At 42.4% G+C, this 16,758-nt stretch overlaps 1 protein-coding gene across 1 annotated transcript; it reads right to left on the reverse strand.

Annotated features, from left to right (window-relative positions):
• Positions 1-11,165: 11,165 nt before the first annotated feature.
• On the reverse strand, positions 11,166-15,885 carry LRRC10B (leucine rich repeat containing 10B). Its single transcript, XM_081965168.1, has one exon. It carries the CDS (start codon positions 15,423-15,425, stop codon positions 14,547-14,549), a length of 879 nt encoding a protein of 292 aa, XP_081821294.1. The 5' UTR covers positions 15,426-15,885; the 3' UTR covers positions 11,166-14,546.
• Between the last annotated feature and the right edge of the window lie 873 nt (positions 15,886-16,758).

The raw sequence follows: 16,758 nt of genomic DNA on the forward strand, positions 1-16,758 counted from the left end.
AATTGAGGAGTGGACTATAGATAGTTCTCAACCTATGGCCACAATTGAGACTATAGAATTTTTACTGCTAAGCAAGTCACTTCTTAAGGGAGTTGTGCCTGATTTTGTGACCTTACTTGCCAGAGTTCAGCAAATCACGTTGGTTGTTAAGTGAATCGCAGGGTTGTTAAATAAATCTGGCTTCCCCTATTGCTTGTCGGAAACTGACTGGGAAGGTCACAAATAGTGATCACATGACCCAGGGGACACTGCAACCTTCATAAATAGATGCCAGTTGCCAAGCACAGGAATTTTGATCCCATGACCATGGGGATACTGCAAGGGTTGTAAGTACAAGAATCGGTTGTAAGTTTCTTTTCTCAGGGCTTTGTAATTCTGAACGGTCGCTAACTGAGTGGTTGTTAAGTCAAAGACCAGGTCACTGGGCAGTAATAAAAATCAGGCAAAGCTAACGGCATTTCCCTACTTGCATTGCAATACATTTTTTCCTGGAAATATCTTTTCATTTGCTTTATATCCCAAGGATGCTGCCTTCAACTCGTCCTCAGCTCATGAAGCACGACAACCTGAACTCATGGTTAGCTGTATCAGTGTTTTCCACTTGCACAATAGCAACTAGTGGCGGCTTAAAAATAAGAACAATCTGCTCTCCATGCTGACTCATTCTGTCTGCAGTGCAGTCGGGTGACTGGGATGGGGAGTGAGGGATGAGCCTGTCCCTAGTGATCACTTTAACAGTCGCTAAAGAAGGATTGATTGGTGACATGAGGCTACTGCATGAGAAAAAGAACCAGATCACTTGGTTGTTGCTGAGGTAGCCCTGTTCTCCCACAGCGTTCTGCATCCCCCTTCAAAAAAATCTGTCCCCCAAGCTTGCTTTGAGATTGAATAGCTGATAACTGGGTTAAGGTGCAGCCACCCTTCTCTATCCTCGACTCGCATAACTACATAGTCTACTTGTTTTATGGTCTATTCCCTCCACCAAGAGAGTGCTAAATACCGTGCCAAATTAGACCTGCTGAACATGTGATTATAAAGCTAGGGAAACTGCCTCAAAAAATGGAAAGCATCCACCATTTTTGTCTCAAAGGTGTTTTTTCAAAAGACAACTGAACTGTTTTTTTTCCTTGAGGAAGAAGACATCTCGCTTATTGTCCAAGACGTTTCATCAGTTCTGGAAGGTTGGGGGAGGGACTATGGAAGAATTAGTTTAGTTTAATTTAGTTTAGTTTTATTGGGCTTATATGCCGCCCTTCTCCCCAAAGGACTCAGGGCGGCTTACAACATAAAAAACACATATAACAAAAGGTAAAAAAGATTAAATAGGAAATCAAATAATTGACAATTTAAATCAAATTTAGGATTAAATTCAAATTAACAATTAAAATTAATAATTTAATATATTCTATTCAGGCCAGGCCGGCTTGCTGAAAAGCCAACTTTTTAGGGCGCTCTGGAAGGACCGGAGGTCTGGGATTATGCGAAGCTCCAGGGGCAGCTCATTCCAAAGGGAGGGCGGTCCCACAGAGAAGGCTCTCCCCCTGGGGGTCACCAGCCGACACTGCCTGGCCGATGGCACCCTGAGGAGGCCAACTCTGTGGGATCGTACTGGACAGTGGGAGGCTACCAGTGGCAGTAGACAGTCTTGCAAGTACCCTGGGCCTAAGCCATGGAGCGCTTTAAAGATCATAATTAACACCTTGAATCGCACCCGGAAAACAACCGGCAACCAGTGCAGGCCGCCTAAAAGAGGTGTAACATGGGAGCACCTAGGTACCCCGATGACAACCCGCACGGCCGCATTCTGGACCAGCTGGAGCCTCTGGGTGCTCTTCAAGGGCAGCCCCATGTAGAGAGCATTACAGTAGTCCAGGCGAGAAAGGACGAGGGCATTAGTGACTGTGCACAGGGCATCCCGATCCAGGAAGGGGCGCAACTGGCGTACCAGGTGGATCTGGTAGAAGGCCCCCCCTGGTCACAGCTGTAAGATGTTCTTCTAAACTAAGCTGCGTATCCAGGAGGACTCCCAGATTGCAGGCCCTCTCTGAGGGGGCTAAAATTTCTCCCCCTAACATCAAAGATGGTACATGATGCACAAATCGAGCTGACGGGAACCACAGCCACTCAGTCTTGGAGGGATTAATCTTGAGCCTGTTCATCCCCACCCAGATCCGCACAGCCTCCAGGCAGTGGAACATCATGTTGAGGGCATTGTTGGGGTGGTTTGGGGTAGAGATGAAAAGTTGGGTATCATCAGCATATTGATGATACCATACCCCAAAACCACAGATGATCTCGCCCAGCAGTTTCATATATATGTTGAACAGGAGGGGTGAGAGAACCGATCCCTGGGGCACCCCACAAGTGAGGCGCCTCGGGGTCGATCTCTGCCCTCCAGTCAACATGAACTGCAATCGATCCAAGACGTAGGAGAATCACCGCAAAACGGTGCCCCCCACTCCCAACCCCCCGAGTCGTCACAATAGGATACCATGGTCGATGGTATTGAAAGCCGCTGAGAGGTCTAATAAGACCAGGACAGAGGAGCAACCCCTGTCCCGGGCCCACCAGAGATCATCAACCAACATGACCAATGCCGTCTCTGTGCTGTACCCAGGCTTGAAACCCAGCTGAAAGGGATCCAGGTACGCAGCTTCATCCACGTATTGGGGAAGTTGACATGCTACCACACTCTCAACAACCTTCACTACAAAGCGGAGGTTAGAGACCAGACAATAGTTGGCTAAAGAAGCTGGGTCCAGGGAAGGGTTCTTAAGGAGGGGCCTCAACACTGCCTCCTTCAAGGTAGTGGGAAGGAACCCATCTCTCAATGAAGCATTGGTAATCGCCTGGAGCCAGCCTTGTGTCACCTCCTGGGAAGCCGAAACTAACCAGGAGGGACACGGGTCCAGCACACAAGTGGCAGCACTAAGTCTCCCCATAATCCTGTCCACGCCCTTGGGAGTCACAGGATCAAACTCATCCCAGATAGTCACCACAAGATTAATCCCCGTCGACTCGCCCGAATCTACCCAGTCAGAGTCCAAGCCTGTCCGAATCTGAGCGATTTTGTCCTGCAGATACTGGACTAATTCCTCAGCCCTGCCTTGCAAGGGGTCTTCCCCAGTTCCTTGATTAAGTAAGGAACAGGCCACCCTAAACAGGGCGGCTGGGCAGTTGTCTGCGGATGCAATAAGAGCGGAAAAATGTTCCCGTTTTGCCGCTTTTATCGCCCCTAAGTAGGACTTAATATGAGTTCTTACTAGTGTTCGATCAGATTCAGACCACTCTCTAGGCATCTTCTCCAGCGCTTCATCTCCCAGAACTCCTCAGTAAATCAAGGAGTTACCCAGGATCGGCACCAAGTCAGAGGCCACAAAGGCACAACGTGGTCCAAGGCCCCAGTGGCCGCCCTATCCCAGGCTTCCACTAGGGCCTCGGTCGAGCTGTGAGCAAGGGATTCAGGAAAAGTCCCAAGCTCCATCAGGAACCTTTCAGGGTAAATCAGGCACCTGGGGCGGAACCATCTAATCGGTTCTGCCTCCCTGCGGTGGGGGGTAGCAGTATGGAAGTCAAGCCTGAGGAGGAAATGATCAGACCATGACAAGGGTTGAATAACAATATCCCCTAAAACTAGATCATTCATCCACTGTCCAGAGACAAAAATCAGGTTGAACGTGTGTCCCTTGTTATAAGTGGGGTCTCAAATTAACTGAGTTAGGTCCATAGCCGTCATGGAAGCCATGAACTCCTGAGCTGAATCGGATGTCTCGCCAAGGCAGATTGAAGTCCCCCAGGACCATAAGCCTGGGGAAATCAATCGTCAGACGGCTAACACATCCAGCAGCTCAGGCAGGGCCGATGAAACGCAGCAGGGAGACAGGTACGTGACAAAAAGGCCCACCTGAACTCCAAGGCCCCACTTCACAAAAAGGGACTCACACCCACCTATCTGAAGCACAGTGACCTCCCGAGGTCCAAGACTTTCCCTAATAACCACCGCCACCACCACCCCGCCCCTGCCCTGGGCTCTCAGCTGGTGGAACACCCGGAAGCCTGGTGGGCATAATTCCACGAGGGAAACATCCCCCTCATGGCCCAACCAGGTTTCCGTAATACACGCCAGGTCCGCTCTCCCCCCTTGTATGAGATCGTAAATGAGGGGCACCTTATGTACCACTAATTCTGACAGGATGGGAGGGTGGGGTTGGAAGGATTATATTTCTTTGCAGTCATCTCGTCTTAGCACTCTCCTTGAGAGCTTTTGACAGGACAAAGTAAAATAGCATGTCCTCCACATTGCATTCAATTTTTGGCAACTTCGTGAAGCTGTCTAAGTAGTTTTCTTGGCAACAGAAAAAAAATGGCAGTTGCCTTCTTCTGGGTTGCTTTTTGACTTCATGGTTAACCTACAACCTTGGTATTCCCGGGAGGACTCCCATCCTCATGCTATCCAGATCCTACCTCACTAGGTTTCCAAGGTGCAGAAGAGTAGAAATCCCAGACCATTAAGTAAATGTCAACAGCCCTAAAAAGGAAAATGGGATGAGGAAAATACTCCAGATAACGCAGCTTTGGTTCTTTTTGGTAGAAAAGAGGACAGAGAGACTTTCTGATGGATTTTAAAGATTATGTTATTATACCCCACAACAATAAAATAAAGTCCCAATAGTTCTTGGAGTTTCCTAACTTGGCCTGCCTTGAACATCAGCCTGGAAAATGACAATTAGGCAACACTGTCTGCTGGTTTTTAACTCACAAGTGACTTTAAACAGCAGCCTATTTGCTATATTTTCATTATATTTAACATGATTGGTGAAGGGAAGCCTAATCGTCCCTATCCAATGAAAAACTTTTCAAGGATTTCAATATGCTCATTCCAATGCTGAATGCATCGATACATCAGATATGAGTAGAAAATATAAAATAACAATTGTACCAGTCTAAAGAATTCAATAACATATCTATTATCTCTTTGCATCTTTCCTGGGCCTTCTTTTGCCTTCTTTTTATGATAGTGGATAGTCTTTCAGAGAATTATTATCTATAGTGGCTTATGTTTAAAAACCTTGATATGTTATTTTAAAATGAATATGTGGAATTAATTATGGCATGAGTTTCCCATCTGGTTCATTACATTTCATTTTATGAACCCATTGCTACCTCTAGTCATTGATCAAGTTATACCACAGCTAATGTAGCCCAAACTACAATTCGGTACTAAAGGTTCAGTCAACAATAACAACAACAACAACAAAAATCCACCCTTATTCCTGTTCCCACATTTGTAATATTTGTGTCTCTTAGCCATGTTCTAAACCCAAAGTCTAGTGCACTATACTCTTCCTTGTGTCAATTTATTCTCCATAGCACCTGAGGGCAGGACAAGAAGCAATCGGTGAAGCTCAACAGAGGGAGATTCAAGTTGGAAATAAGGAGGAATTTTCTGTCAGTGAGAATGATTAATCAATGGAACTGCTTGCCTCCCAGGATAATGTGGCTCAGTCAGATACTGCACAAAACTAGGATGTAAAAATAAAAGTGTAAATAAGTATTATCATTATTTCTTCAAATATGGGTAGATGACAATTCCAAAAAAAAAAAATTTCATCAAGAAAAGAGTCTGCAAAATACCATTTGTTACAATAATCACAAACACTGCAATGTTTAATTATAGTAAAATGCTATGCAGCCCCAAACTATCCTGGTGTTATTTATTTCAGTTCCCTAATATGCTTTTTGTTTCCAGATCTCTTTTTGGTACCTTTTCTGCTGCTGATATTTTTGAGTTCTAGCGCTGCTTAACTGTATTCCAGCAAGGAGGATCTTTAAAGTTATAGAATCCGTTCTGCAGCTTTCCCACCTTTCCATTGGAGCTGAGAAATGGGGAATCATTGCAGACAAGAAATTTATATTTGTCCTTCATTTCTTTTTGATTTTGTTTTACTGGATCTTTTTTTTTCAGGCCTAGGTATCATTGTATAAAAGCAAATTTGTAAATAGCTTGCTAACCTTCTAAATCTAAATGGTAACCATTTGTGCACAAAGCCAACCATATCTCTGGATATGTAAATAAGTAATGGATATTACACCAGGTTCATGAACCTGTGAACATGGAGCAAAACTGATACAATTCAACCTGTGTATGAATGCAGGTCTGGGAATATCCTACAAAGAGGCCTTTACGGTATGCAGTGTTTTAGGTTTGCAATGACATTTGGCTTGATTCACAGAAAGACTATGGGAGATGCTGGAGTGATATGTCATTTCTTGTGGTGGTTGCTCCAATAACATCACTTTTTTGCAGGTCAGGCTCAATAATCCAAGCAGTGCAACTGATCAGATTCCAACCCAACAGGGGTCAAGGCATCTTGCATTGTGTATTTCCACTTGTGTAACATCTATATTAACTTGATGATTTACAAGGTTCACACCTTATGTTGGTCAGGAGCTATAGACAGGCTTCTAAATGCTGGTAAGATGGCATTTTTTTCAATGTTTCTTATCCTTCTATTTTTTATCATGCTGAGGCATGGGCCACCATAAATCCTAAAAATGAAGGTTATTTCTTTTCAGGCTTGTGAGCCACAGACATAAATGGTAGAGTAATATATATATAATATCAAATAGGTCAAGACCTTGAAATATGTCAGGATCACCTACGATGCCTTGGGCATTTAGAGTACATCAATAAAAATCTGAAATAGAAATAGCACAGAAAGGCACCAGACCTACCTAGCCTCAGCTTCTTTCCTACTAAGGGTGATCTTTAGATATTACAGGTAGATCTCATTTACCACAATTGGAACCAGCAGCTCCATCATTAAGCACCACAGTCACTAAGCAGAAAATCATGTGACCACAATAGATCACTTCCCATTAAATCATTAAGTGAAACATCATGTGATCATGACTTAGACTATAAATATGTGCCAACCACAAGACGTCAAATGGCAATCACATGACCATTGGATGCTACAAGAGTCATAAGTGCAGGGATTAGTCACAAAACTGGTATTTTAACATAATCATAATTTTGATTGCTAAATGAGACAATTCAGCAAGGAACATTTGTAATGACACTTGAAACTAATTTATTGGTTCAAAATGTTATTATATGGGTCTCAAATCTGTATAAGGCCTGTAGGCCACTAGCCAAAATTTTATGACCTGCATTTAGGATAACCAAGTATCTTCCAAAGGTCTCCCTGGATCTGGAACTAGGCTCATTTCTATCAAGTCTCTTGCTTGGATACAAAGTCAGTTGATGCATCATTTTTAACACATACAATGAACAGGCCAGAAGAGGTATATTATTTTTCAGACTGGTATATGCCAGTAGAAGGCGCCAGTAACATCATTACACATTGTTTAATAACTACTTGCTTTTCAAAGTACTGCTAAGAATATTAAAAGTACATTCTTTCTCTTATTTGATTAAAGATTAGGTAGCATATGTTTTGTAGCTGATCACATATTATAATAAAGTATTACCTACCACAGAGCTATGACTGTGTGGGTAAAAAGGCTGGCTGGTATCAGGATTCTACTGAAGCCACATAGGAAATCCTATTTATATCAAGCCACAAAGGTAAGTGCAAAAAGGACAAACCAGCCCTTAACAGATCTAATAAGAGAAGAAGGACCTCTCTCTCTAAGAAACATGGGTCAATCTAGAAAGCAGAAAACACTATTTTAAAAAGGATAACATTATTCAGAAACAGAGATATTGAGAGAGAACAGGGCAAGCAGAATAGTGAGAACAATGAATTGCACTTGAATGAGATCTATTGAAATCCCGACATAGATCTTTACTGGGCTGATGTTGTATTTGAGCTGCATCGTATTTAAAATCACATTAGCATCAAACACAGTTCCAACATCTCATGAGTAGAGATGAGTCTCATGAGTCTGCTGCCAGAAGAATGCCACTTTGACAGGAGAGAAAAGATCTCTCATCAGGATCCTCATCTGTGAAGGAAGGTCTAACAGATCTGGGAAGACCAAGAAGAGAGCACTCCCATTATAGGAGGGAGCAGAGTTGTTGCAGAAATGAATCCAGGGTCCAGGGGAAGAGAATGTGAGAAAGAGTCTTACTCCTTAATTATACTAGGTATAATTCAAACTGGAGAACTGCTTTGGCAGGTTTTCTGTTACCGTACCTTACTAGCAATAAATATCTTTCAAATATCCTGGTGGGTCGCCTCCCTCAAGTGCTTGACATCATCATCATCTAAAATATTGCAAAGGAAATGCAGGCACCTAAACATAGAAACAATGTAAGCATAATTATAAGAACCACTTGTTACGTAAGACTGGAGGAAAACATGCCCACTTATTGGATAAAAAAAGACAGAACATCTTTTAATGACATCTGGGAACTTCAAAACCAGGAAGTGCTGCTTTTTCATTTTTCCACTGAAGAATGAGTAGCTGTGAGAATAGGGCTATCAAGAATGGGTAGCTGAGAATAGGTTTAGCAAAACCTGGTTGCAAAAAATCCAGACAACTACTAGGTGGCAATATTTTTTTTAAAAAAAATTGCATCTAGTTAGTCATCTGTATTTTTACAGCTTTTGTTGTTAGTTGCAAAGTTGTATCTGACCCATCGCGATCCCATGGACAATGTTCCTCTAGGCCTTCCTGTCCTCTAACATTTAAGCTGACACTGACTGCAGCCATCTCATTCTCTGCCATCTCCTTTTCTTTTGCCCTCAATCGTTCCCAGCATTAGGCTCTTCTCCATTGAGTCCTTCCTTCTCAATAGGTGGCCAAACTATTTTATAACTTAGATCTGGTCAATCTACTTTGTGACCTTTACTACTGATTTGAATATTAGGTATGCTGGAAAAGTAATTGCAAAATCCTGTGAATTCTGTAGTTCCTGAAACTTCGATATAATTAAACTGGCAAAAGTGATCAGGAAACTTCAGGCAGTGCTGATAATTAATAAATTATTAAAATGTGTTTCATATTTACAAATATATGTGTAAAAATATATTCCTGTATAACAAAGTGCCTAAAGAAGCAATGCATAGATGCAGCTTCTTCCCAAATATTCTTCTTTCAAAAGATGGGACTTGTCCTGCTCAGGATTACCCATTGGTCATAGTTATTACTGTACTATTCATCCGAGAATAGTCACAAGCCACATATTTTATAAAGAATATAAAACTATTATCTGAATCTAAAATAATCTACACAGGCATGCTCTGTCACAACCATTCTGCTAAAGAATGGTTGTGACAGATTGCAAAAGCAATGGGCTTACTCTATAGCAATTTTGTTGTCATTCAAAGCACATTGATAAAGCTGTCTCAAATGTTCAAAACACTGTATTTATATAGATTTCATTGGATCGGAGCCAGTTTAAATTAGCCGCATTTGAAACGCATGGGGGATTGTTATATAATTTCCAATTTATATTACTTGTTTTAACATAAATACCACTAATTTTTGAGTTAGATCCTAAGCATATGCCATTTTCATTTTTTTTTTTGTTAATTACAGGAATATGTTAAGTCATACATCAAAAGCAAAGTGTTTGCCCTATGAACTATGTAATAGAGAATGGCAGATGGCATTAACTTGTGTCATTTCCCACTGATTTCACAGCAAATTGGGCTTCTTTAAGAAAAAGCAGAGGGATACCAATATTTTTAATTACCTGTAAGTTCATTGTGATAAAGAGGTGACTGTAAGGCAGCAACATTTCTTAAAATCTATTTTGCATCTGCCTTCCTTTAAAAAGGAAATTGAACCCTAGGTAGTCATTGTTATGTCGGTAAGGGAATAACAAAACATACTGTAGATAAACAAGGAGGTAGTAGATAAGAACTACCTGAAATTAAGTCTCTGGAGACAGATGTACTATATTACAACCTGGAGTCTGAAGGAATTAGCACAGATAACAGCAGAACCAGCCTAGGTAATGTTTCAGAACACACAGAGAATTGATGGGTTCCCAGAATATTGGAGGGGATCAAATGTAATTCCCTTGTCCAAAAAGGGAAATGAGGAGAGTGTGGGAAGCTCTACATCTGTTAGACATCTCTATTGGATAAGGTCCTTAGATTAAGCAGCATTTTTATGAGTACTTGAAAAGAAACGCTATAATTAACAGAAACCAGCATGGGTTTGTCAAAGACAAATCATGCCAAACTAACTTTGTATCATTCTTCATTATCTGCTTAGCAGCTCAGTGGAACAGTGTAGATCAGGTGTTTCTCAGCCTCAGCAATTGCAAGATGTATGAACTTCAACTCTCAGAATTTACCAACTAGCACTGAAAAACTCCGATGTAGACAAAGCATATTCATCAAAGTCTTTGGTAAAGTATCAAGGGTAGGGAAAATATACAGCAAAGGTAAAGGATACCTGATATAGAACTAGTACAAATGGAAGATATAGATGTGGATGTCAATTTTAAGTTATATATGACCTAGCAGTGTGCAACAAGTAATGTCTACTTGCACATTCAACTGATATCTGATTTCAGATGTGACAGCCAGTGATCACATTCTCTAGCCTAATTATTTAAAATTTCTTCTGGTAAATATGTATTTTCCACCAAAAAGATTAATAACCCAAACTAGTAAGTGTTGGTATTGCTTAAAGGCATCCTCATAAGTTTACTTATCAAAGTGAAGCAGCACATACACTGAAATGAATTTACCTTCGACCCGGATCATCCTTTCCCTGAACATTTGCCAGTTCTGAATTAAAATCCTTCTAAGGTAGAATTAGTCAATTCTAGCTCATTTTTTAATGATCAGGAAAATATGAATGAATGAAGTTCGTAATTGTACGTTTTTGTTCCTATAACTGTTTTATGTCCCCAAGCTTTTTGAAGATTTATTTATCATATTGAAGAACTGCTCATCTTCCTCACAGAGGGAATCAGAGTGGTGTACAATAAAAAAAACTAATATAAAAATACCATGTGTAAAATTTAAAAGAATTAATATTCTTCTTCCACTTTCTTTTAATGGTGAATTCAGATGCTGTTGCCAGTCCACTACAACCCAATGTTCTCCATGTTGTCTTCCTATCTTCTGCAGGTGTAAGTAGCAGCATTTTAAATCAGTTAGAAAATGACAATAAAATTAATTAACACTGATTTTTTAAGGAATAAAACACCACCACATTTTTCAAGATAAATTTATTTTTATTTTAAATAAAAGCTTCTTCTAGTAGCTGTAGCCACTAATTATTTCCTGTTCATTGTGGTCAGTGTTACTGATTTTAGCTTTTTTATTAGTCAACCCTAATTTCTATCAGGAATATCATTTTCTTTTAATTATTTTCCCTTTAAATTTTAAATTTAAAAGTAGCATGATTGCATGATATTTTTTCAAAGAAACCAAAAATCAATACCTTAAAGCTCCTGTTGGGAAAGGCAATTAATTAAGGGATAGTTAGGATGCTATGAACAGATCACAATTAGAGACTGACGCTACACCTGGGAAGCTTCTAATTGAAGTTAGAAATGATTCTTTGTTAATCAGAATCTAATTGGAAGTATCACAGAAGGATTTTTGCTAGTCAATCTTCTATAACTGCCATAAGAAACAATATTTAATTCTACATCTAGCTAACTGCAGAGAACCAGTTCTTTAGTATTACTAAAGAGCCCTGGGTCACAGCCACTTGAAATAAGAAAACGTGCTTAGAGATTACTGTGGCTCTCACAACCCTTCCTGGGGCTACAGTTGGACAATTATTGTATAATTTGTAGTGTATTGCACAGTAGGCCACCTGCTCTACTCCGGCAGGGTGCTGGTTGCTGCAAAGACCCCTCTCCAACCTCCGTCAACGCTTGAAAATTCCCTGTCCTAATGACAAAATGCATTTGCCTGAAGTGCAGTAAAACCTCAGTTTGATGCTAACCCAAGACTCAGCTACTCAAGGCAAATGTTAAGATGTATGAATTCATTTAGCAGATGAATACAACTTTAATACTGGTAATTGAGTAGCACCTGAGGGCAGCAAGCTAGTACAGGAATGAAGAACAAGCCAAGTTGTACAAATGTTTTTCAACAAAGGGAATGGCAGAGGGACAGCTGTTCGTCCTACCAGTATCTATCATCTGAGGTCTCACTCTGTCTCTGACAAGGACAGCCTAATTGTGTTTTTCAAAGATGATGATACAATTCCACCCATTCCTCATAATTACATTATATCATCAAGCATACTCAATATTTTTCTAACAGGGACCCTGCCAATTTAGCTTTTCATGGCTTAAGCATTTGTGTTCTCTACTGCATTTTTCAGTTGCTAACCAACCCACTACTTTTTCAGTGTTTGCCAAGTAAGCAGAACTTTGCCAAATGTGAACCCTTCTTAATGCTGAATGACACATGTTATGAACCATCACCAGTTTGTAGTCAGCATGTTTTTTTCAATTCCTCTGGCATGCTAAATAGCATTCTAGAAAGGAAACATTCATGGAAGATTAAAACCAATCCAGCAAAAGTTTTGGTCTATGTCTATGAGGTCCTGTTTCTTAAATACTGAGAAAAAGTTGTCATGAATTATCTGAATGTTTTCAAGTTGTTGTGGTTAGTACACAACTACAGAGTTGGTTACAGCCATGATGAAAATTCACTTAAAAGTGAGAAACAAATTCTTTCTCCCTTTTGAATTATTGTAATGAATACAGAGACAATTACTGTACGGAATCTCTTAGAAGAGGAAAACACCAGTTTGGTAAATACTGATCTAGTTCGGGTGGTAACCTATGTCGTGCCAAATCTATTGTCTGCTTTGACAAAATGTTCAACAGTTCAACTATTGAACTAATATTTCAAACATATGGCATCACTTACTGCAGTAAACACTGCGATGCTAAAAATGGCTATGGGAGCCAACAAAAATTGCTACTGTGTACTTCAATTATGACAGCACCATGTGGCTATGAGGCAGAAGCTGCATATGAATGACTTAGGTGTGGGACTGAACATCCATGGTATGAGATTTGACACACCAAAAAAGTACAGTGATTAGGTGGTTAGCCTAACAAGGGTGTGAAAACATGCCATGTAAAATGGTTGCAACCAATTAAAAAGGGGAAAAGGTGAAGCTGATAATTGCACTCAGTATCACTGTACTACACTGAAAGCCTTTCTTCGTTTCTCCGTCAGAAGAAAACAACAGTGAGAATGAAGGGGGGGGATATATATTTTCATATATGTTAATGAAAAATTAATGAAAAATAAACTGTAATAAGACAACATATAGCATAGATGTTCATTATAAGGCTAAAATTAATCCAAGAAAAAGACATTAACTTTGTTGATGCTGGCTACCATATTGTGCCAGCACAGATACTGAAATTGAGGCTGAGCAAAGTGCTATCAGTCCAGAGAAAGACTGAACTCAGTTGAGAAAGAAATGTATTCTGAAAAGGGAGGCAGGGAAGGACAGCAGCAGATAACTAATGGAAGAAAGGAAATCAGAAAGGGGAAGCAAAGAAATCTCAGAAGCAGGAAAACAGAGAAAAGTGCATAATCAGATATAGCAAAAGCAGGATTTCTAATATATATAACAAGGATGCCTGAGAAACATGATTCCATTCACTAGGTACTGTCATTTCGTTTACAACTCTCTTTAAAACAGCGATTCCTCACACCTTTGGTCTCCTGCTTTTGTAGCAATCTCCCTGAGAATGTGTGCCCTTCCCTCCTTCTCTTCTCTAACAGGCTTTTATTGCTTAGATTTAATACAAATCTAGCCCGAAGGACCCCAGGAGAATGAACCTGTCACACTCCCATACAAGAAAAAGTCCTGTGGCTGCCTCCCTCTTCGGTTCTAGATCCATGCAAATCTGCAGTGGCCAAGGTCATATCAGTTTTGCTTCTGTGCCCCTTTAAGGGAATAGAAAGTCCAGGAAAGCAACAGAGTAATGCATGACTCTTTTTCCTGCTGTACAAAGAATAGAAGCAAAGCTTTTCCAGGACAAATAGCTCTATGCACAAACAAGGATTTCACCTGAGCTTCTTCTCAAACCTAACAGCTGAAGGAATAGGTTTCCCTCCAAGTCTAATTCCAGTTATGGGATTAAAATTTTGACGATGAAAGTTATTATGGGGATGGACTGGGGAATAAACCAAAAAAGAATGGCTTTATCCTGTCTTGCTTTTGAGATTCACTTTACAATGCCAGGCAAATAGAATGTCAATCTGAAATTCTGTTTCTGTCAGCCATATGTGGTCGTTATAGATACTTCAAATTAGGGAGTTGTGCCCTAGGATTAGACAGAACACAAAATTACCCATAGAGCACTACAGACATTTTGGCAGAGGCTGCCCATGATTCCATTCAGAATAAGAAGACAACAAGCTTTCTGATGAATAGGTGATCAATGTTCTTTACAAGGGGCTATCAACTATTGTAGTCATCTGCTACCCACAATCCTGCCTCTGACTGCAACTTTTGAGACAAGGGGGAGTGCCCAGCTCTTAATTTTCTACAAGTCAATTGCAGATTTGAAAACCTATCAGTACCTACTAGGTTTCTTTAGCAGCAATCATGCCATTACTAATATTTCATGTCTCCCCAGGAGAGCATTCCAGAGCAGAAAAGCTTCCCTCCTCCTCCAATACAGTGGAATCATTTTTCATATTGGGTTGTAAAACTTCAGATTCATTCTCTTCCTGCTCTTCTGCTTTCTGCTGTCGAAGAGCCTGGAGACGTTCCTCCCTAGCCTCCATGAATTCCTGTGCTCCCTCACCCACTACAAAGACAGTGTCAGCCACACTGGGTGGTGCTTCGACTGGATTATGGTCATAGGAGAAAAGTCGGAGCCTCCGCAGGTGACTCAAGTCAGGGAATTCAGTCAGCTTGTTACGGTCCACATCAAGAATGTGAAGCTGACTCATGCGAAGCAAAGGTTTTGGAAACTCCTCAAAACGGTTTCCATACAACCAAAGTCCTCGAAGACCCTTCATGAGTGGAAGGCCACTTGGTAAGGTTTTGAGACGGTTGTCTCCCATTTGTAAGGATTGCAGTTCGGGCATCTGGAGGAGAACCTGGGGAAAGTGGTACAAATAATTGCTCTCAATCCACAAGCAACGGAGAGTCTTGAGCTGACAGAATTCCGCAGGGAGGGCAAAAAGGCGGTTGCTGCCCAGATAGAGCCGAGTCAAGTGGGGAAGGCGGCACAAGGTTCTGGGCACTTCCTCCAGCTTGTTAAAGTCCAGGGCCAGGATGCGTAGCTCTTGCAGTCCCCCAATCTCATCAGGCAGCACTGTGATCCCCGTGCCACTGATGTAGAGCTTCTGCAGAGCGCTCAGGGCACATACTGGCGTCGGCAGCTTCCTCAGGTGGCGCCCAGAGAGCTCTAGCATATGATCCCCTCCACTCAGCTGTTCTTCAACCACTGATGGCAGCCGCTCCTCCCTGCCTGAGGAACCACCACTGCCCATCCTCAGAGACAAGGGAAGGTGTGAGCAGGATGAACACCGCCACCACCTCCACCGGGAATCCTCCAAGGCATGGCAACCGGCTAAGCTCCAACAGCCCTTGAGACTGGGTCCCTCCTGGAAGGATTCTCCCGAGGAAGACGAGCTCTGCCAGGCCGGCTCCTCTTTCAAATCTCTTCCTTGTGCCGGAAGACTGGGGTCCTCCAGTCGGCTGAACTCCGGGATGTGGCTCCTGGGCTCGCCATCTGTGACCCCCGGACCGGAGGGGTGCGGAGGGCGTTCCCGGGCATCGGGTGGATTAAGCTCCAAGAGCCGGGTTGCGTGCCCGCCTCCGAAGACCAGCCCAACCTTTAACCTCGAAGGCTGGGCTACCGCGCCAGCTGCCGCCCATCACCAGGAGCCTCAGAAAGGAATCGCCAGTTCAAGCTCTTCCGAGGACCGGTTCCTCTAGACGGCGGCCGGCTGGCCGGTCCGCGGGTCCTCCGCCTCCCGGGCTTTCTCCCTCCCGGGTCCCCGCTAGATCTGAGCGAGACTCCCACACATGAGCCGGGCGCCTAGCGACTCGGCGTTTCCATGGAAACCCCCACGCGGGATCGTTCGCCTATGGCGGAGCCGAGCGGGTCGGACGGGGCGGGACTAAGAATTCGTTCTTCCCTCTCTTTTGTCTACTACGCGCTTCCTACCCTCGGCCTGCCACGCCCCCTCCGGGGGACAGGACGGGGTTAGGCAAAAAAAAAAAAACCACAAAGACGCGCCAAAAACGCCTCCTCCTCCTTTTTTTAAAAGAAAAAAAACCCTGAGCTTCTGTTTCCCGGAGTCGGCGGAAAAGACGACGAAATGGGCCGGGCTCCGCTTTGCTCGGTGATGTGCAGCGCCGCGATGGACTCCACCGCTCCCCCCGAATGCGGAGACCCACCCGGCCAGCCTCTTACGCCCCTGCCGTCGCCAGCCGCTTCCCAGGTCTACCTTTGCATCCCGTCCTTTTAATCTGCTGCGAGAAGGGCAGCATCTCCGTAAAACAAAAGTTTGAGTGGTTCTTCTTTGCCCTCGGAAGACATAGACAAGGGGACCAATTCACTTTCCAATTCAAATGTTCATTCATCCTTCGACTTTAAATGTTTCCAAGAGGAGAGGAGACTGCAGGATGCAAGAACCGTTGCCTTCCAGAAGCTGGATTTCAGCTTCTAGCAACCCCACCAATCAGAGATTTCTTTTAACAGATTGTTTAAAAAATTTCAACAAAACATGTAATCTTTTTTTAATAAAGAACAATGTCCTACACTGAAACTATGCTGTTTCCATTTCACCAAACTTGTTGAGAACTGAAATCTAATAC

This window comes from Natrix helvetica (genome assembly GCF_964273705.1).
Source record: "Natrix helvetica genome assembly, chromosome: 1".
In the NCBI taxonomy this organism is placed as follows: Eukaryota; Metazoa; Chordata; class Lepidosauria; order Squamata; family Natricidae; genus Natrix; species Natrix helvetica.

What these genes read in the sequence shown, in the direction of transcription:
- LRRC10B (XM_081965168.1), bottom strand. Translation starts at nt 15,425, where the DNA reads ATGGGCAGTGGTGGTTCCTCAGGCAGGGAGGAGCGGCTGCCATCAGTG.